At 41.8% G+C, this 20,699-nt stretch overlaps 1 protein-coding gene and 1 pseudogene across 1 annotated transcript; one reads left to right on the forward strand and one right to left on the reverse strand.

Annotated features, from left to right (window-relative positions):
• Window positions 1-2,795: 2,795 nt before the first annotated feature.
• LOC122672433 lies at window positions 2,796-6,521 on the reverse strand. Its single transcript, XM_043869910.1, has 2 exons — window positions 6,357-6,521; window positions 2,796-3,494 (listed from the first exon to the last, which is right to left on the reverse strand). The coding sequence occupies exons 1-2, from the start codon at window positions 6,519-6,521 to the stop codon at window positions 2,796-2,798; spliced, it is 864 nt and encodes a 287-aa protein (XP_043725845.1).
• Window positions 6,522-7,499: 978 nt separating this feature from the next.
• LOC122672434 lies at window positions 7,500-15,366 on the forward strand (annotated as a pseudogene).
• The last annotated feature ends 5,333 nt before the right edge of the window (window positions 15,367-20,699 follow it).

Genomic DNA, 20,699 nt, shown 5'->3' on the forward strand with positions numbered 1-20,699 from the left:
AACCCAGTGGCCCTCCGTTGATAAGCACTGAGATCCTAGCAGACAGCATGATCTGGTGTATCCAGGAAATCCACAATCCTGAGAAGCCGAATGCCTGAAGCACATCAAATAAAAAACTCCAATCCAGGGTGTCAAATGCCTTTTGAATATCCAGTTTCAATCCCAGACCTCCACCCCTGCAACGCTTTGACAATAAATTTGTTAATTCTGAAGGCACCCCAATATTTTCAAAGTTGACTTTGCCCTGCTGAAAAGCTCCTTGCTCCGGTGAAATTAATTTATGTAGGATTGCTGACAACCGGGTCACCAAAATTTTTGGGATCAGCTTAAAGAAGAAGTTTCCAACACAAATCAGTCGAAACAGACCCACTTTATCAGCATTGTCGACCTTAGGGACCAGGCTTAAAAAATTGTTGTTAAGCCCTTTAGTGATGACCCCTTCTCTGAAAAAACTTTGGATACCCCTACAAACATCTCTGCCAATTATACTCCAACACACTCTGTAGAAGGTTTCCGGGAACCCATCTGGTCCTGGAGCACTGGATGGATCAAGGTCGAACACAGCATCTCTGATCTCCTCATGAGAAGGAATTCTAGTGAGTAGTTCATTGTCAACTGCAGAAACCAAAGGAGGAATAACCTCAAGTAATGCAGCCTTCTTCATCGCCTCACTTTTTTTGAAAAAATTTTCAAAGTGAGAAACAAAGTGTGCCCCAATTGAACCTGCATCAGAAAGCATCGAACCATCCTCCTTGATGATTATTTGAATGACGTTCTTGGCTCTTCTCATCTTGGTAGATAAATGAAAGTACTTCGGACATCTATCTCCCAATCGGATCCATTTATCTCTGGATTTCTCACACCATAATTTTTCTTGAAGCACCACAGCCTTATCAAAATTTAATCCTGCTTGGGTTTCTTTGTTAAATAGATCCTCCGAGAAACCTTCTAACTCAATCTGATTTAGAATTGTTTCAAGGTTCGACTAAGTTCTGCTAGCATCCAGCTCAACATGAGGAAACTTCTCTCTCTCCCAAACTCTCAATGGGCCCTTTAATCTTTTAAGCTTTATTGACACCACAAATAATGGAGATCCTCTAACCGGCTCGTCCCACAAGGCTTGCACAAAATTACTGAATTGCTCGTGCTCTGTCCAGAAGCGTTGAAGATGTAAAGGTGCATTTGTAGGCCTAGGCACATCCTCACAGAAAACCAGAATTGGAGCGTGGTCTGACTGCCCTCTCACCAGAACCTGCTGGGCGCTATTAGAGTAACATTGCCACCATCCATCACTGTAGAGACTACGGTCCAAGGTGGTGCGAACATTCCTCACACGACGATTGTTTGACCAGGTGAATCTGTTGCCTATGGATGGAAGAAGAGATAGTGATGCCGAGTCAATCATAGCTTCAAACTCCTTTGCTGATCCCAAATTGAATCTTCCAGGCCCTCTCTTGTCCGCAGCATAAAGGTAGGAATTAAAGTCACCTAGCACTAACCACGGACATGATATTCCCACCAAAGAAAACAGATCACACCAAAGATTACGCCTCATAACTCAAAAACAGTTGGCATGAACCACAGTAATCAAGCTTTTGATTCCCTGAACTTTGATTTGTAAAGTTATGTGTTGATATAATTCCAAAATCACAGTAGGTCATGGTAAACCTAATCTCCAGAGAAACTAAAGATTTGGTATTCCCTCCTCCCGATTGTTGACAATTATCTCTGTAGTCATGCCCATTGCAGATAGAAACCCCAACAAGCATTTTCCTTTATCAATTTTGGGTTCCGCTAAACAAAGGAAATTAATCAGGTGAATTCTCCTTCATAATTCTCCTTAAATGCGCTCTCGCACGAGAATTACCCACACCTCTGATGTTCCAGTAGATACATTTCATTGGAAAAATAGTTAGAGTTGGCGTGACGCCTCCAGAGCATCCTCACTACGATCCTCTTGCAGCACCTGATCAACCATATTAATTTCTGTCATACCTCGGCACCGAGAGCCTACTAAAATATTTGATTTTAGAATGTGTTTTTCACGCGCACCCCTACGCTTGCCCACTTTGATAAACGGAGCATTACTGCCCTTATCATCTTCATGGCATGGGGCAGATTCGTCATGGACCACTATAGCCATGCGACCACTGTTGTAACACAATACCAAAATCGGCGAAGGGATCTCACCGCAACCATCTTCAAAGTTGGTAGCCTTATCGGATTGCAATTCCTGTTGCTCTAAGGAATCCCGTTGTGCATGGGAACTAGAAGTCGTGGGCCCCACTGCTGCCTCAGCACCAAGAGGAGAGACCTCCTTCTCCACGGTAATATTATCATTAGAGACTTCAGGTTGAAGTGGTAGTGAATCACTAACTCTGGAAACCGAGAATTGAGGAGAATCTGCTGCTCTAACGTTGCCACACAGCCCTGGAAAATCTGCTAAAAAAAACGGCATTTTGAACAGCCTCCCCTGGCTGCTCAGAAGTTGAATCCACCACGATTCTATCTACCTGCTGCTCTGCCATTTCCGGTGGAACTCTCCGGCGCCATTCCCTTCTTTGTCGTGCCAATCTTCCTAGTGCAATCTCCGGCTCAGCCACTGGTAAAGTCTCATTCGCTCCCATCTCCGCATGCCTACGAGTTGGGCAAGCGGCAGAACTATGTCCAAAGCCACGGCAACCTGAGCATCTCGATGGGGGCTCTTCAAAAACTACTTGCTGTTTGAAAACAAACATCTCTGAAGACCCTCCTTGTTCGCGCTCCACAAATACTTCTTCCACCTTGGGTACCGATTAATCAATGTCAACGCATACCCTTGCATAATGCCCGTAATGAGAATGCTTAGTACGCCTATCAATGGCAATTGGACGTCCCACTGCTTCGGCAATGGATAGTAGTATTGCTTCATGCCAGTACTCTTGAGGTAGATTCGGGAATCGAATCCAAGTCAGCCTGTGTGTAATAGCCTGTTCTTGAACCCTAAACTCTTTACGCCACAACTGGAATCGCAAGAGTTGATTATCAACACGGATGGGACATCTTCTCCATATGACAGTCATGTCATCTGCATTGGAGAAAGTAAAAATCACAAAACCTTTGCCAATGGATCTCAGGGAGACCCCTTCCTTCAGTGGCCAACGTTGCGTTGCCTCGTGAAGCCTATCCATTGTTGTGAACCTGAAATTAACCCTCCCCAACAGAGAGTGTTGCATCTTGTCCAACTGCTCCACATAAGCCGCCTGAGGAATTTTAATCCTCGTCAGATTCCCATCCCTAACCGGCGATGGTAGACTGTCAATCTCAGGTAGACGGGGTTTCGCCACAGTAGCATATGATAATGGCTTTTCTACCTTATTAGACCCCTTCTCCAGTGCTGGAAAGCCCAAGAATCCTCCTAAGTCCACCACAGAAAGCCCTACTCTTCCTCCTGGATCATTCGCAACTCCCAACTCCATCTCCTGATACCGAGTTTCATCGACCGTTTTTACATTCTAAAAAGCATGAAAAATTAAAGAAATGCAAGAAAAATCATTAAAAAAAATAGTCTTCTTTATATTACGCTTAAATTTTTAGATTCAGTATCCACTGTCTTTCATGCTTAAATTAATTTTGCAGGTGTGTCCATGTATGCCTTTTTCACTAGGGGTATTTTGGTCATTTTGTGACCGAATCAAGTTTAGGGCCCCTGAGAGGTTTCTGTCACTTTATTTGCATGTTTTAACTTTCATTAGCATGTTTTAAGTATAAGTTTGCATTTTCATGTATATTTGTATTTTTTTCCATAATATCGGCATTTTGGTAATTTTCACCACTTCGTGATTTTTAGCATTGTATATATTTTACTGATTCACATGCATGTTGTTAATCATTTTTAATCATGTTTTAATCTTTCGTAGCATCTAAATGTGGATTTATGCCTTTGTACATATTTTGGCCCTTTATGGGCATTTTTGTAATTTTGGCCATTTATGTTGTCTTGACAGCTGCGAAGGTAGCAAAATTCATCAAAGATAACATTATATGCATATATGGAGTGCCACATGCCCTCATATCCGTTCAAGGGGCACATTTTTGGGGAAAGGCAGATAAGTTCTGCACCAAGTTTGGTATCCAAAGGCATCGGTCTACGACTTATAGACCACAGACTAATGAGGCAGTGGAAGTAGCTAACAAGACTATCAAAGTCATATTGTAGAAAATGGCTGATACCCATAAGGATTGGGCAAAAAAGCTCCCATATGCGTTATGGGCCTATCGAACCTCTACTAGGGCAACCCCTTTTTCCTTGGTCTATGGGATGGAGGTAGTATTACCCATAGAAATCCAAGTGTCGTCTCTCAGAGTATTGATGGAAAGCAAATTGCCTGAAGGAGAATGGATGCAAGTAAGACATGATGAGTTTAACCTCCTTGATGAAAAGATGATGAAAGCTATGGATCACCTTAAGAAATACTAACTCAGGATGGCAAGGGCATTCAATAAAGGAGTTCACCCACACAACATCAAAGAAAGAGATTTCGTACTTCAAGAACAAAGAGCACCAGTTCATGAGCCAAGGGGCAAGTTCAGGCCTAATTGGAGCAGACTTTATTATGTGAAGGAAATCTTGGCTGGGCAAGCAGTTCGTCTTACTGACTTAGATGGAGAGGATCCAAAGGGCCTTGTCAATATGGACCAACTTAAAAGATATTTCGTGTAGCCATTTGGTCTATATGAACTACGTTTGACCTGATTCCTTCCCTAAGGATATGTAGGCAACTTGGCATGCTCAAGTGCGGTCACAACAACCAATCCCCACCAGGGACATTCTTCCAATTCTGCCACCCGACATCTTTGTCATTTAAAAACCATTTCCGCTAGTTCTGTCACTTGGCACTCTCGTCTGTTAAAAAAAAAAAACCACCATTTGACAGCCTTCCAGGTGTTTCAAATAGGAGCTGACTAATCCTTGAGTGAAAAAAAAAAAGAGACTTGTTTCAGCTTATTAAGGAAACTCTTTGACTGAGTGCAGGTAACATGTGTCATCCACATAAAGCAACCTCCCTCGATGAGATCTTGCAAAAATGGACCGCTAACATGAATTCTAATGATCCAACTCTTTTGGAAGACGTCCGATTGCCAGTCCTGAGAAGGATCATGTGCATGGAGATTCATCATGACATGCTCCGACAAGCACACCAATGTTGGGATCCAAAATTGCATGTTTGAAAATTTGGAGAAGTAAGAACAACACCCACAGTTGAAGAATTTTGAGCTTGCATGCTCTCACCACCACCAAAGAGACTCTGTTGCCCCCCCCCCCCCTTACGCAGCAATTACAAAGAAGTTTTACAGGATTTATTTGGATGGACCAAGAGGGAAGTCAAAGAAATCATGAATTATGAAAAGGTAGATATTTTAAAGGTGGCTGAGATTTTCTCTAGGCAAACAGGAGCCAGAGGAACTCAACAAAAGAACATAAGGAGAGCATATCTCTTTTGCATGATTGGAAGATACTTGGTACGAGCTCCAAAAAGGGGTGTTCCTCCTATGGTTGCAGACATCAATTGGTAGCTCTTGGATGGATGCGACATCGTCCCCACCATACTGGAGGAGACTTTTAAGGTCTGGATGAAATGAGTGCTTCCCAAAGATATGGAACAGATTATTGCGTGGATCACCCACGATCTTACAAATATGGTTGATGGAGAGACTAAGGTTGGTCAAACCTATAGCAGATGCCAAATTTCAGCCAAAGTATTTCCAAATTCAAAGAGAGACGGAGGAATTTCGTGCAATCAAGGACTGGAAGAAGTATTTGGAAGAAAGAACAGACGAACAGGTTCAATAGAACTGCCATTGGTGGGACATGAAAACCCCAGTTCTCGAGACTCCAGGCTACAATGTTGTGAGGTTGATGGGTTTTACTCACACTATTTTCTACTTGCCCATCTAGTGCCAACATAGTACCAGTCTCTGTTCAAGATGATAGAGGTGAAAATTCAGCCACCAGAAGAATTGACGCCGAAGATTGTGAATCTACTGGATACACTGTGGTGAAAATATGTAATTGCAGGGTGACATTGTGGTCTAAGTGTCAATTCTCCACCCTTTTTAGTTTTTCTTATCCCTCTATAGTTTCCATGCGTGTAATGATCAGGGATTAAATAAAAATATCTGGAATTGTGCATTGCAAGGGAAAAAGCAAGTGTCTTAAGTAGATTAAAATATTGTTCCCATTCCATAAGCATAATAAATAAAAGAAAAGGACATCGTCCAAGCATTCCACCAACATTCCCATATTTAAAAACTTATAAAATTTAAGGAAAATGTATGTAATATATAAGAAAGGAGACGAGACTAGTTCTCATCACTGGAGGATAAGGTCGATCAGCATCCGACACCACCTCATCGTCATCACCATCAGCATTACCCTCATCATCATATGGCACGAATGGGACAGGGGTGATTCCTACAAATGCCAAACTGCCTCCTGAGATGTTTGTTCTCCTCAGCTTGATTATGGCTGTAGTTCTCATGGTAATCCCAAGAATCCCTCATATCACAAAGCTGGCCACTCTAGATTGGTCTCATTTTAAGAAGGTAAGGTCTCAAAAAAAAAAATTGGGACCTCCATGCCATGTTCCCTTGGGCCTTGTGGCCATACCCTAAACTATTCTTTTCGAAAACATCCTATCTTTTCAAAAATTCGGTCGCAATGTCATCTCATCATTACACTTTTAAAAAAATTTGGTCGCGAAGCAGTCTCATTGTTACACTTTTCAAAAATTTGGTCGTGATGCCGTCTCATCGTTGCACTTTCCAAAATTCGGCCACGTTGCCGTCTCATTTTTACACTTTCAGAAATTTGGTCGCGATGCTGCCTCATTGTTACACTTTTGAAAATTCGGGCATGATGCCGTCTCATTGTTACACTTTCAAAAGATTCGGTCACGATGCTGTCTCATTGTTACACTTTTCAAAAAATTCAGTCACAATGCTATCTCATCGTTACACTTTCAGAAATTCAATCGCAATGTCGTCTCTTCGTTATAATTTCAAAATCCGAACGTGATGCTATCTCATCGTCACTTTTCAAAAATTCGATCGCGATGCCATCTCATCGTTACACTTTCAAAAATCCGATTGTGGTGCCGTCTCATCATTACACCTTCAAAAATTCAGTCACGATGTCGTCTCATCGTTACAATTCCAAAATATTCGGTCGTGATGCCGTCTCATCGTTACACTTTCAAAATTTTTGGTCGTGATGTCATCTCATCGTCATAATTTCAAAATTTTTGATCGCGATGCCGTCTCATCATTACACTTTCAAAAATCTAGTCGCGATGCTGCCTCATCGTTACACTTCCAAAAATTCGGTCGTGATGTCGTCTCATCGTTGCATTTTCAAAAATTCGATCGCGATGCCGCCTCATCGTTACACTATCATCACTCAGTCACAATGTCGTCTCATTGTTGCAATACTATCACATCACCAAGAGTACAGGTAAGCAATGTTTGAACGCCAGGATGAAATCCGGCCAAGCAATGTTCAGAGATCAGAATCCCTACAGGAAAATGTTCGAACGCCAGTAGGAAATTCGGCAGAGCAAAGCCCAAAGATCAGGTTCCCACCAAGCAATGTTCAAACGCCAGGAGGAAATCCGTTCGAGCAATGCCCAAAGATGAGGTTCCCGCCAAGCAATGTTCGAACGCCAGGAAGAAATTCGGCCGAGCAATGCCCAAAGATCAGGTTCCCACCAAGCAATCTTCGAACGCCAGGAGGAATTCGGCCAAGAAACGCCCAAAGATCAGGTTACTGCCAAGTAATGTTCGAACACCAGGAGGAAATCCGATCGAGCAATTTTTAAACATCAGAATCCCTGCAGGCAAATGTTCGAACGCCAGGGAGAAACCCAGCTGATCAATGTTGCCCCATCAGGTAAGTACATGCTTAGGTAATGCCGTCTGAAATCTCAAAAAGGATTTACCAAATGGTTTGCCAAAGGAGTGTTCAAAAATCCGTCGCCCACGAGCAAAGTGACGGTAGTTTTCATTCATCGAATGGTTTATTCGAAACAAGGTTTTATCATTCAACTCTGTCACCTATGAGCAAAGTGGCGGTGATGCATGCTCCTAGTGACAAAATCAGGTGATCTTTTATCTTAGCCCTTCAGCTATTGGCACAAGCCTCACCCAAAGAGGGGCAAACTGTAGACAATGAATTTTATCACCCCCCAATGATGACAACAATCTGATGCAGAAGCCTGACAATGTCCTTGAAAATCAAACATAGTATCAGAGAATATCTCCCCCCGTCCCATAAAGCGTACATTGTACACATGATCCCCCACCCTTAGACACTCCCAGACGGCCCACACAACCCCACAAGGCAACATCAAGGTCGCAGTCCCGTAAGGCAGTGCCTTGCACTGTGCAGCCCCGCCACGGGGTGTCGCAGCCTGTGCAAACCTGCCATGCGGCGCCGCTACCTGTACGGCCCTACCTCGCAGTGCCACAGCCTGTGCGGGACTGTCGCACTGTACCGCGGCCTATGAGGCCCTGTCGCGAGGCGTCGCGGCCTACGAGGCCCTACCACACAGCACCATAGCCTACTCAACCCTGTCGTGCAGCCCTGTGGGAGCCCAAAATTAGAATTTTTCTTCATTTTTGCTCTGTCGTGGCCCCGCACATTTTCTGCAGTACCCCTGAACCCAAAATTTGCCTATAAAAAGGGGTCACCCCCCTCATTTAAAGGATTGAAGTTTTTGGGAGAGGAGACACCCTCAGAGCTCCAATTTTCCAGTTTTTCCTTATTTTCCTTGTTTCGAGACTCTTAGCCAATCCTATTTCGAGCCTTCGAGTCTCGCCCCTCTGTCTGAAGTTCAGACTATCCGAGTCCGGCTTCCTCAACCCTTTCTTGCCTAAATCTGGGAAACCTCCCATGGCGTAGCCACTTTGTCCGGCCTTTGAGCCCCTAGTTTCCAAAGCCTTGGAACGCTATTATTCTGTCCAAAGTCGTAAGATTCGACACCCGCAAGCCGTTACTCTATCCAACGAAGGGTCAAAGTCAGTCTTTTGCCTCCACCTGAGATGGGGGATGCTGTCTGTTTTGCATAATTACATTTATTTAAAGCGTACAGGTATACATTTCTTTCGTTAATTTTAATTTTAGTACAATATAGTCCTTTCAAGTACTCTCGTGTAGTGCACAATAGTTAGTGTAACATAGTTTAATTTAATTAAATAGTTTGTGCATCATTATTTTGCCATACATGTCGGAATAGGACATTCATAAAGGGAGAGTATTTGAAAACAAGCATCCAGTAGAAAGATCGATTTATCCGGGCGAGGTGGGTGCCTAACACCTTCCCACTCTCGTAACATGACCACTTACCCCAAATCTCTGACCAGATCAACCGAAGTCTCGTAGCCCTTCTAAGGCTACACCAATGGGTCCTAGGCCCTAACCCTAGGTGACGACTCCATTTTATTTTATTGTACGACCCCCATCCCCCGATAAATTAACACCATACTCTTGAAAAGACGCATTTCCTTCTCTCCCTCCCAAAATAGAGGAGCAATTAAAAACCCTCTGTGCGCGCCAAGCGCCAAGGGGGACGGATCCTCACATGGTGCGACAATGTTGGCGCAACATACTTGACTGCCAACCCAGCATTTCTTGCATGTACAAACGAATTGAAATAAACTTCCATTTCATTCGGGATAAGTTGCTAAGGGTCATTTGATAGTCAAATTTATATCCACCAAGGACCAACTGCCTGACATCTTCACAAAGGCCTTGTCTGCTCAGCAATTTCAGCTTCTTATGGTCAACCTCGGTGTTGCCACCCCCCTTAAGTTCGAGGGGGCGTGTTAAAAATAGAGATTCCAAGTCATCATCTAGTAACCAACTGGTCCATGAGATTATCATATCATCCAAAGATGGGAAAGAAATCAATCAACTAGACAAGAATATCAATCAAGAGAATCATGTTAATCATCTCAACGAATATATATAGCAAGGGTATAAATCATAGCAATTGGGATCTCAATCAAAAGAATAATCAAGAGAATAACAACAAGGTTGTTTCCTTAATTAAAGATCCTATTTTTGTAAAGAATTTTTCAGCATCCTTTTATAAGGATTGTCAAACAAGGAAGAAGAGATAAGAAAGATTTCCTTGACTATGGATGTAGGTCTATCTTAGACTGAACCACATTAATTCTCCTTGTGTCATTTCTCTTCCTCTCTAATCCTCAATCTCTCTCACATTACTTTATTACTCAACATCGATAAATGAACTACATTTTGAACATCTTTCAAAGCTGGGGCAGTGCCAACCTAAAAGCCACAACTCTGACTCTGCTCAGAATCTCCTATGACCCAATGAATCTAAGGCTTAACTTGCCCTTCTTGTTAAAGAGAAATATATACTCCCTTGGTTGGTGAAACCCCTAGGAATACCTTTTCATCTGCTTTAAACTCTTGGATCTTCCACCTCGAATCTCCTTAGCTATTCTGCTTGGACTGAGCTACCTTGATTCGTCCTCTAATAATATCCATCTTTACACAAGTCTATATCAATTCCGGGCTCAATAGACCCAAAATTCAGTATACAGAAGGATCCATAAAAATCAAACTTTGAACATATACCACTAGAAATTGAAAGATCCAACTATCTCTATGTACCTTATCTAGTATCTACACTCCTATTGTCTTGGGTTAAATGTCATGGATCTGTACTACATTTTACTTACATGGTTTGTCCTATGCTGACTTTCACTTTCGGTTCTCCAATATCAAACTCAACTTTAGAATAAATAGGAACATTGATGGGATCCCTATTGTTCACACCCAATAACGGAGGGGACATTCGGTGACCCAATACTCCACTCATGCCTATTGTTGAGCAAAGTTTTGTCAAATCCTTTAGTTCTAGTTCCTTTATGTTCTCGGCTATACTTGGCTACACTAACACCCGATATTGATGGTTCAATTCGGTCTAGATTTTTTTGGCCAGTCTTATCGATTCGGGCTAGATTTTGACACCCTTAGTTCCCATTATCTTACTTTTGTGGTTGGTGGCCCAGGTAGAATATGTGACCGGTTAAAACAAAATCTTTAATTAAAGGTCATCAATTATGTTCCATCTATTTCTCATCTTCATGTGGACAGACTAGAGGCTAGACCTAAGGATGTCAATCATTGGTTCGGTTTGGTTTAGTTCGATTTTGTTCAGGTTGAATGGTTTTTGTTGGGTTGAATTGGTTTCAGTGTGGGAATGGGTGAATCCGAAACCAAACCAATAAGGAAACGTTTGGTTTCTGTCGGTTTTGGTCTGATTTAAATTTGGTTTATCTTGGTTTCCTCTTATCAGTTTGGATTCGATTTATTTTATATATATATACATATATATATATATATATATATATGGTGCCTACTGTTAGATTTTGGCTTTGTATCTCATAAATACATTTTTCTTATTTAGCTAGGATACAACTCATCATATTAAAACAATTAAATACACAAGCGCATACGTTACTATACGTTACAACCATATTAAGGAAAATATCGACGTTTCCTCCTCATCATATTAAAACAATTAAAAACACAGGCAGATACGTTACTATACGTTACAACCGTTTTATGGAAAATATCGACAATTCCTCTATATAATACTCCTTTCTCATTTCACAACTAGAGTTCCTTGCTATTGTAATGGATAATGTTTTGGGGTAAGATCTCCTTTGTAGTCTTGCTCTATTCTTCTTCTTCTGGTTCTTTCTTTTTATTAAGTTATGTATCTATGTTCTCCAAAATAATCGTTCTCATAACCCTATGTCTTTTTTGTTATTTTTTGACTTATTATTTGTGTATCATTTTTCGTTCAACATTTTTTTAGGCAAATGCTATCCTTTTCTTTCTCATTTTGCTATAATTTGTTTACTAGTATATCACATTGTTCAGATTCAACTGTATGTTCTTTCTTTTTAATATTTGTCAATTTGCATCGCTAGCCTAATTTTTTTATTATTGATTTTCCATTGTATCAATGACTTGCTAAAGTTTCATATCCTAAGAATTTTTCTTCACTTACATATGCTTCTTGATAAAAGATAAAAGGGTCTATAGGCAATTATAGTAGTACAAAGTACAAACATATAAATACTATACTAGTAATAACTTAATAACTGTGAAAGTTATCCATCATGTTGAAAGTCATTTTAAGGAATTTATTCCTTTATCACAACCCAATCTATAAGCCACAAAGACTGAGTCCATTACTTTTTCTACCCGGTTACACATCCCTAGTCACAATGGGTTTTTTTTTATCTAACCCATCAGTTCATGTATCACATTGGCTCCTATAAATGGCTTAAATATCCTGAATCTATAACATCCTAGCTTAAGCAAATTCATAATTTTATCCTGTTGAGTTAAATGTTATTTAAAATTGTTGATTCCTATAACCCTATTGTTAGAGTTGTGAGTGAAGCTATTATAGTGAAAAGTGGAAAAAGTCAGCAACCAACACATCAGTGTAACATTTTGAGAAATGTTGAAGGTTGATTATTAGATTTACAACACAGACTAAAATTTTGCACTTCATTTATAAAGTTTTTCCTCACATTTAAGAGTGAGGGTTTTTTGGTCCATGAAGACCATGTAATCTCCCCTAGTCTGCACTCATTTCTTGCATTGTGATAATCATATGAGGCTGAAATTTAGTGGATAGGTGACCCCAATATTGCCCCCTGCCCACATGTCAAGCTTCAACTAAAATGGAGTTTATCATATGGTAAAATAAATTTTAAGAAATTTCAGACTACGAAGAGGTTGCTTGGGTTACCAAAAGGATGCATGTACATACTTGAGAGGATATTGAAATTTGATAGGTGGCATATACATATCATATCCTAAATATTCAACTGCAAGAATCTCCACATCTCCTTCCACTTGGCCCAACTAGGTCATCTCCTTCCACTTGGCCCAACTAGGTGTGCAAACCAGGTAAGTTTTGTGATTTTTGCAGACTAGAGAACCTTTTTCTTACACTTAATGCATAAAGTCACTAAAATGGACCCCCTCATCCTGTTTATTATAAGTCTCTTCTATTTTCTTTCCTCTTGAATCTTGAAGTCTACATAAATATAAGAACCTTGAAAACTCTTGACATTCTTGTAGACAATCAATGATGAGTATCGATTTTGAGAAAGAAAAAAAAAACCTCATTTTTTTAGGATTGTTTTATGTTAATCGTAGTGCAGTCAATAGGCTTTGAGGGATGTCTTCTTTAGCTTCCTTTATCAGATTTTTATTTTCCAGTAAAGAGCATGAACTGGTCTTTTTTTTCTGGTTCAAAGGCCCGTAGGCTATTGAGTGGTGCCCAAGGGGGCAGCTTGGGGTACAGGAGTGAAGGGGTAGGGTTGTGGGGGTGGGACCTAATGGAGGGGGCAGTGACAACCAATACTGCAATGTGTAGGAGGGTAGACTCATTATCGGGACCAAGCCCTCGGCCTTGCAAATCACCAGCAAGGAGAAACCACCAGGCTAAGCCAGTGTCCGCATGAACGAATCTATGTTTTCTTTGAATATGGGTTTATATCATGTGGTATCACTTTCTAATGTTGGACAAATTGCATTGATCTTCTAGTACCAGTCTAACAAATATATTAATTTGTAATAGGTTCAGGAACTACTAAGTTTTCAGTATCATTGATTTAGAAGATCCTTTTACCAGTCTAACAAATATATTAATTTATAATTTCATTGATCTCCTAGTACCACTCTATTGTTCTTGTTGTTAATAATATCATGATCATCAGATCAATATCATTATTGAAGCTATTCCATATTACTTCAGGAAGTCTCCAGAATGCAAAATCCATTGTAGTTGTAGAAGAACAAGATGGAAAAAAAGTCCGGATCATAAACAAAACCCTAGAAGTAAAAAGCACAATAAAGAAGTGTTTCCATCGGATCAACGATTTACCAGACTGCACTGCCGGGACTCATCTATGGACGTCAGTTCGCCGAGAACTGCTGCCAGGAACAGTTGCATATCCTTTCCTGGCTCTTCAAGAAGTTTGCTCACTTTGAGGTTCACTCCGTGAGAGCTACTGGTAATGTTTCCTTTAAAAGCTTCACCAAGGGTGTTTTTGCTGCTATGGATTGTGGAACTGGTCTTAATTTCTTCCAAAAAGAGATTCCCAGATCGATGCTTTGATGTTGGAATAGCAGAGCAACATGCTGTAACATTTGCAGCAAGTCTAGCAACAGAAGGTGTCAAGCCGTTTTGTGCCATCTATTCATCATTTTCGCAACAAGGATATGATTAGGCAAGCCATTAAGAACAATTAAAATTCGAATTTATTTATATTTGGTCATTTATTTTGTGTGCCTGAAATTTCTGAAGGCGCTTCTTTAAATGGATTTCAGGTGGTGCCCGATGTGGATCTTCAGAAACTACCAGTGCGATTCGCATTAGATGGAGTTGGCTTGGTTGGCGCTGATGGACCTACTCATTGTGGTGCATTTGATATTTACATACATGGCTTGCTAGCCAAATATGATTGTCATGGCTCCCTCCAATGAAGTTGAGCTGATGCATATGGTTGCCACAGTAGCAGCCATTGATGACAGGCCAAGCTGCTTTAGGTTTTCAAGGGGTAATGGAGTTGGAGTAGCACTCCCTCCCAATAACAAAGGTACTCCACTTGAGGTAAGCATCACAAGCAACAATTGTAAAATTTCCAATTTGAAATGGGCAAAAGAACTATGGAGAAAAAAATTCATATTCTTTGGATTTTTTTTAACAGATTGGGAAAGGTAGAATACTAATGGAAGGAAACAGAGTGACTATTCTAGGATTTGAATTGGTTCCATAGTTCAGGAATGTAATGAAGCTGCAAATGTACTAAACTCCCACGACGTAACCATCGCAGTTGCTGATGCTAGGTTCTGCAAACCTCTTGATACAGAGCTAATAAGAAATCTGGCTAATAAGCATGAGATCCTCATTACAGTGAACGAAGGTTCTATTGGAGGACTTGGATCTCATGTGTCTCACTTTCTAAGCTTGAATGGACTTCTAGATGGGCATCTCAAGTTAATCAATCTCCCTTCACATAACTTTCAAATTCCTTGAGAAATGTTATTCTTTTTTTCCAAATTTTTTCCCCTGGACCTTGATTCTATGGGGCTTCTTTGCAGTTGAGATCAATGGTGCTACCTGACAGATACATTGACCATGGATTCCCACAAGATCAGATTCAAGAAGCAGGTCTTTCTTCAAGGCACATATCTGCAACTGTGTTGTCTCTCTTGGGAAGGTCCAAAGAAGCACTTCAACTCCAGTGACTACAAATATAAAATCTTAAAAGCTCTCTCCCATATTGTCTCTCTTGAATCTTGAGGAGATGAAGACGATGGCGAGAGGAGGAAGACGACTATCTTAGGTTTTGTTCCATCGCACCTCTCAAAACAAAACCTAAGTTATGGTTTGTTTTGAAACCCAAGCTGACCGGTCGGGTTTGCTCTATTGTGGCCGGTCGGTGTGGGTTTGATCTGAGAATAAATCAGATAGGCAAGTGATTTTGAATTATTTTAAAGTTGACTGTTGGATTGTAATAATGCCACGTGTAACTCTCATAGACCTGGGCAGGACGATGGCAGGTAACTTCTTGGCAGTAGAGGATCTGAATCATGTTTTAATTGTTGGATTCTTAAGTGTGGTGTACTGGACAGTGCACTGCACTTGAGAGGATGAAAATCCCTCCTCCCCTTCTTCTACTTCCTCCTTCTCTGAAAGACAAAGGAGAACTTAAAGGCACAAGATTCTCTCTCTCTCACTCCAAAATCTGATCTCCATGGCTTTTAAGCTTACCGATGAGGCAAATAATAAATGCACATATTCTACTTCCTACTCCAAAAGATAAAGGAGAACTTAAAGGTGCAAGATTCTCTCTCTCTCTCTCTCCAAGATCTGATCTCCATGGCTTCTAAGCTTACCGATGAGGCAAATAATAAAATGCACATAAACCATGAGGGGTGCACGTGGAATTGTCAGAAGAGCAGGGGGTGCAAGTGGAATTTTCGGATGACTTAGGGGGTGTATGTGTATTTAACCCGATAGTTTTGGTAGTCAAGAGCTTAGAGATAAGTTGTGTATGCTAATTTATTACATGTAAGACCCTGAGATTTATTTTGCACCTATGGCACGGGAGACCAGTAAAGCAGTCTCACAAATTGGTTCTCAATATTGGCTTAGCCATGGTTTCAAAAATCATATCTGAATCCAAAGGATTAGATAACCCTGATTCCGTTTAATGTTGATTCCTACAAATTTTTTTATAGGTAAAAATAATTTATTGAAAAAAAGATATATCACAATCTATAGATAGTACACTGATCAGCATTGTGTTTTTACAATAATACACAGTTCCTCAAGGAACTCCGAAGTATTAGATTAGTTGAATTTGAATTATATATTCTTAATTGATATGTAGTGTACAATGGGGTATTTATAGACCCTTACAATAAATGGAAGGTGAAGGTGATCAATGGTGAGGATGAGGTTGCCATACAAGGTTGGATTCATATCACATGTGATATGGAGGATTACCAACTATATCTCTTAAGTGATATTCCATGTGATAAATGAGCCATACACAATTAAGGAATGTTGGTGAGGTAGGTGAGGTTGGTGATATATGACATGTGATCAATGGAGAGCGGATTCTCTACTGTCCAATAGGAGAAAAGATTCTCTACTGTCCAATACACCCCCTCAAGGTGGAGGTTCGATGGGTCGGATCTTCAGCTTGTCACGAAGAAATGCAAATCGGTTTGAGCTGAGGCCTTTGGTCATAATATCTGCGACCTGATCAGCGGTAGTCCCTTTTTCGCGACCTTGTCGCGAACAAAATGAAAGTCAATTTCAACATGTTTTGTACGCGCATGAAATACCGGATTTGAGGACAGATATGTGGCTCCAATGTTGTCGCACCATAGCACTGGTGGCTGAGTGAGGGGAATACCCTGTTCCCCGAATAGGGATTGCAACCATGTGAGTTCGGCACAAGCATCGGCCAAGGCCTAGTATTCCGATTCAGTGGATGAACGGGCCACGGTCTTTTGCTTCTTGGAGGTCCATGAAATGAGATTTGGGTCCATATAAATGGCATACCCACCTGTGGACTTACGATCAGTATCATCACCTGCCCAATCAGCATCAGTGAAAGCCTGAAGGTCTTATGAGCTGGAGCGGCTAATAGACAGCCCATAGTGCTTGGTGTGTTGAAGATACCATAATATGCGCTTGACCAAGGACCAGTGGTCATCAGTTGGAGCATGCATGTATTGACAGGCACGATTCACGGAATATGTAATATCCGGACGGGTCAAAGTTACGTATTGCAACACTCTGACAATGGACCTGTATTTGATGGGATCACTGAACTGGGCACCCCCTGTGGAGGATGCTTTGACGAAGGTGGCAATAGGAGTGAGGACCGGTTTGCAATCACTCATTCCGGCCTTTTGAAGTAGATCCTTGATGTATCTCGTTTGTGAGAGAATAACCCTAGTGGTGGTATATATAGCTTCAACGCCCAAAAAGAAGCTTAAGCGGCCCAGATCAGTGATGGAGAATTCAGATGCAAGGCCATACAATAGTCTAGTCACATGAGAAGGGTCATTGCCGGTGACCAAGATGTCGTTCACATACACAAGGACATAAGTAGTCATCAACCCCTGTTTATAGATGAATAATGATGTGTCTGTCTAAGATGGGGTGAAGCCAGAGGAGATCAAGAACTGAGATAACCGCTGAAACCAGGCACGCAGTGCTTGTTTAAGGCCATATAAGGACTTGTGAAGGTGACAGACATGATTAGGCTGAGATTGGTCTTCAAACCCCTGTGGTTGTGTCATGTATACTTCTTCATCTAGTATGCCATGAAGGAAGGCATTTTTTATGTCCAGTTGGTGAACAGACCAGCCATTGGAGATGGCAAAGGAAAGAACTGTCCGAATGGTTGTGGGTTTGATGACTGGACTGAAGGTCTCATCATAATCAATCCCATGTTGTTGATGGAAGCCCTTGGCCACCAATCTCGCCTTATAACGCTCAAGAGAGCCATCTGCTTTCCGCTTAATCCTGTATATCCACTTACAACCAATCAAATTCATGTTAGGGGTACGTGCAACAAGGGACCACGTGTTATTATGTAATAAGGCATTAAATTCCTCGGACATGGCAAAGTGCCAGTTTGGGTCACAGCTGGCCTGGGTGTAGGTGGTGGGTTCATCTGGTATAGAAGGTAATAAACTGGCCTGAAGGGATGAGGGTTGGGGTTTGGAGAGGGCATAAATGTCCGTTAATAGCCGGGTACGACGTGGGAGGCTGGTGGGCGGTGTAGGTGTTGGGGAGAGAGCGGGAGCCGGTAGTGGGGTGGAAATGTGGGAACCAGTGGTGGGTGTTAAGGGTGAGGCCGTGGAGGTAGCGGATGGGGGATTAACCGGGTTTGGTGGTTCAGGTATGGTGGGAGGGGGAGCAGCCTGTGGGGGTAAAGGGGCAGGTTGTAATGGGAAGGAAACCCATGGGTTGGTGAATGGTGTTGGATCTTGTGGAGGGCATGGTGGCTTGGTGTTGCGAAAAGGAAAAACATTCTCATCAAATCGCATATGGCAGGCAATGTAAATCCTATTGGTCTCAATGTGCAGACATCTATAGCCAAAATGAGGGGGGCTATAGCCCAAGAAAACACAGGGGGTGGAGCGATATTCCATCTTATGGTTGTTGTATGGCCAGAGGAATGGAAAACATAGACAACCAAATGTTTTTAGAAAGGAGTAGTCCGGAGGACGTTGGAAAAGGATTTCAAGGGGAGACTTATCATTAGTAACTGTGGAGGGCATCCTATTAATGAGGTAGACAGCAATCTCAAAGGCATAATCCCAAAATGCATGTGGAACAAAATCGTGAGCAAGCAAGGTGAGGCCTGTTTCAGTAATGTGACAGTTGCGGCGTTCGACCGCACCTTGTTGCTCATGGGTATGAGGGCATGACAGCCGGTGTTGAATGCCAAGAGAGACAAAGAAGGGAGCAAGAGGACGATACTCCCCCCCCCCCCAATCGGTTTGAACAGATTTTATTTTGCATGAAAATTGACATTCCACAAGTAATTGAAATTTTTTAAAAATTGAGAAAACGTCCGATTTGGCCTTGAGTAGAAAAAACCAAATAAACTTGCTATGATCATCCACAAATAACACAAAATAACGATGCTCTAAAGTTGAGAATGTGGGGGATGGACCCCATACATCACTAAAAATTAATTGCAAAGGAGAAGTGCTTCTAGAATGAGTTTCCTGTAAAGAAAGACGACAGGATTTGCCCAATTGACAGGCTGGGCACAAATATGGTGATTTTGGAATCTTGATGTCACGCATGATAAGCTAGAGAACCCGATCATGTGGGTGGCCCAAACGATGGTGCCAAAGAGCAACTGAGATGACTGAATGGAGTAGAGACCATTTTTACTCTGCCCCGAAAGAAGAATGCGCTTGGACTTCCGATCCTTCACACAGAAATAAGATGCATGAAATTCAAAAATGACATCGTTATCACGGGCGAATTTTTGAACGGAAAGTAATGAGTTTGTAAGACTTGGTACATGTAACACATTAGATAAAGAAAGAGAATGGGAAGGGGATGAAATAAGAGACTGACCAATATGGGAGATGGCTAGGAATTTACCATTGCCAACCATGAGTTCATTGTTACCTTTGTAAGGCTCATAGGAAGAGAATGCTTGAAGATCGGGTGTAGCATGATGACTAGCCCCTGTATCGGCTATTCAATGAGGAGGAAGAGATGGGTTATTAGGTGGGTGATAAGATGGAGTTGTATAATGGGCGTGAGGGGTAGGTGGTTGAGTGGATGGGGAAGGGTAATAAGTGGTAGGGGTTTGATTTGGGCGGTTGTATGGCTGGTTATGGGTTGGGGTGGGTAGTAGGGGTTTGGAATTATGTCCTTGATTTTGATTCTATTAATAGCGCGTGTCAGCTTGATGATTTGTGCGGCTGCAAATGGTGCACGGACTATGAGCGAAAGCATTGGATCGACCAAACCCACTTGGCTTTGTGGGGGGACCACGACCACCAACTCCACCACGTCCACGCCCCCTTGAGTAAGCACAGCCAGCAGATGAAGGTTGCTGGCCACGGCCTTGTTGAGCAACATTAGCCAACGCAGTAGTAGTTGGATCAATAATGGCCTGTCGAGAAGCCTGTAAATGTCCATGGCTTAATAGAAGACTCATTAGTTCCGAATAGGGAATGGCGTCAGAACACCCCATAAGTGTGGGAACCATAACTTGAAAATTGGAGCGTAAAGCTCTAAAAATGTGAATGTTGAAGTCGACCGGGGGCAAAGGTTTGCCCGCTGCGGCAAGCTCATCAAATAGTGCCTTGGCACGTTGAAGAAATAGGGTGATAGATTCATCAGGATTTTGATAAAGATTCTGTAGCGCCACATTGAGAGACAATAGGCGTGTGGTGGAGGCTGAACTGTAGGCATTATGGAGAGCATCCCATAGTTCTTTGCTTGTTTCACAGCCAACCGCAAGAGGGAGGGCTTCTTCAGAAAGGGAAGAAATGAGAATGGTCATAATTGCTGCATCTTGTTCCATCCAAGTCTCCGCCT

The sequence above is a fragment of the Telopea speciosissima genome, chromosome 8, assembly GCF_018873765.1.
Source record: "Telopea speciosissima isolate NSW1024214 ecotype Mountain lineage chromosome 8, Tspe_v1, whole genome shotgun sequence".
NCBI lineage: Eukaryota > Viridiplantae > Streptophyta > Magnoliopsida > Proteales > Proteaceae > Telopea > Telopea speciosissima.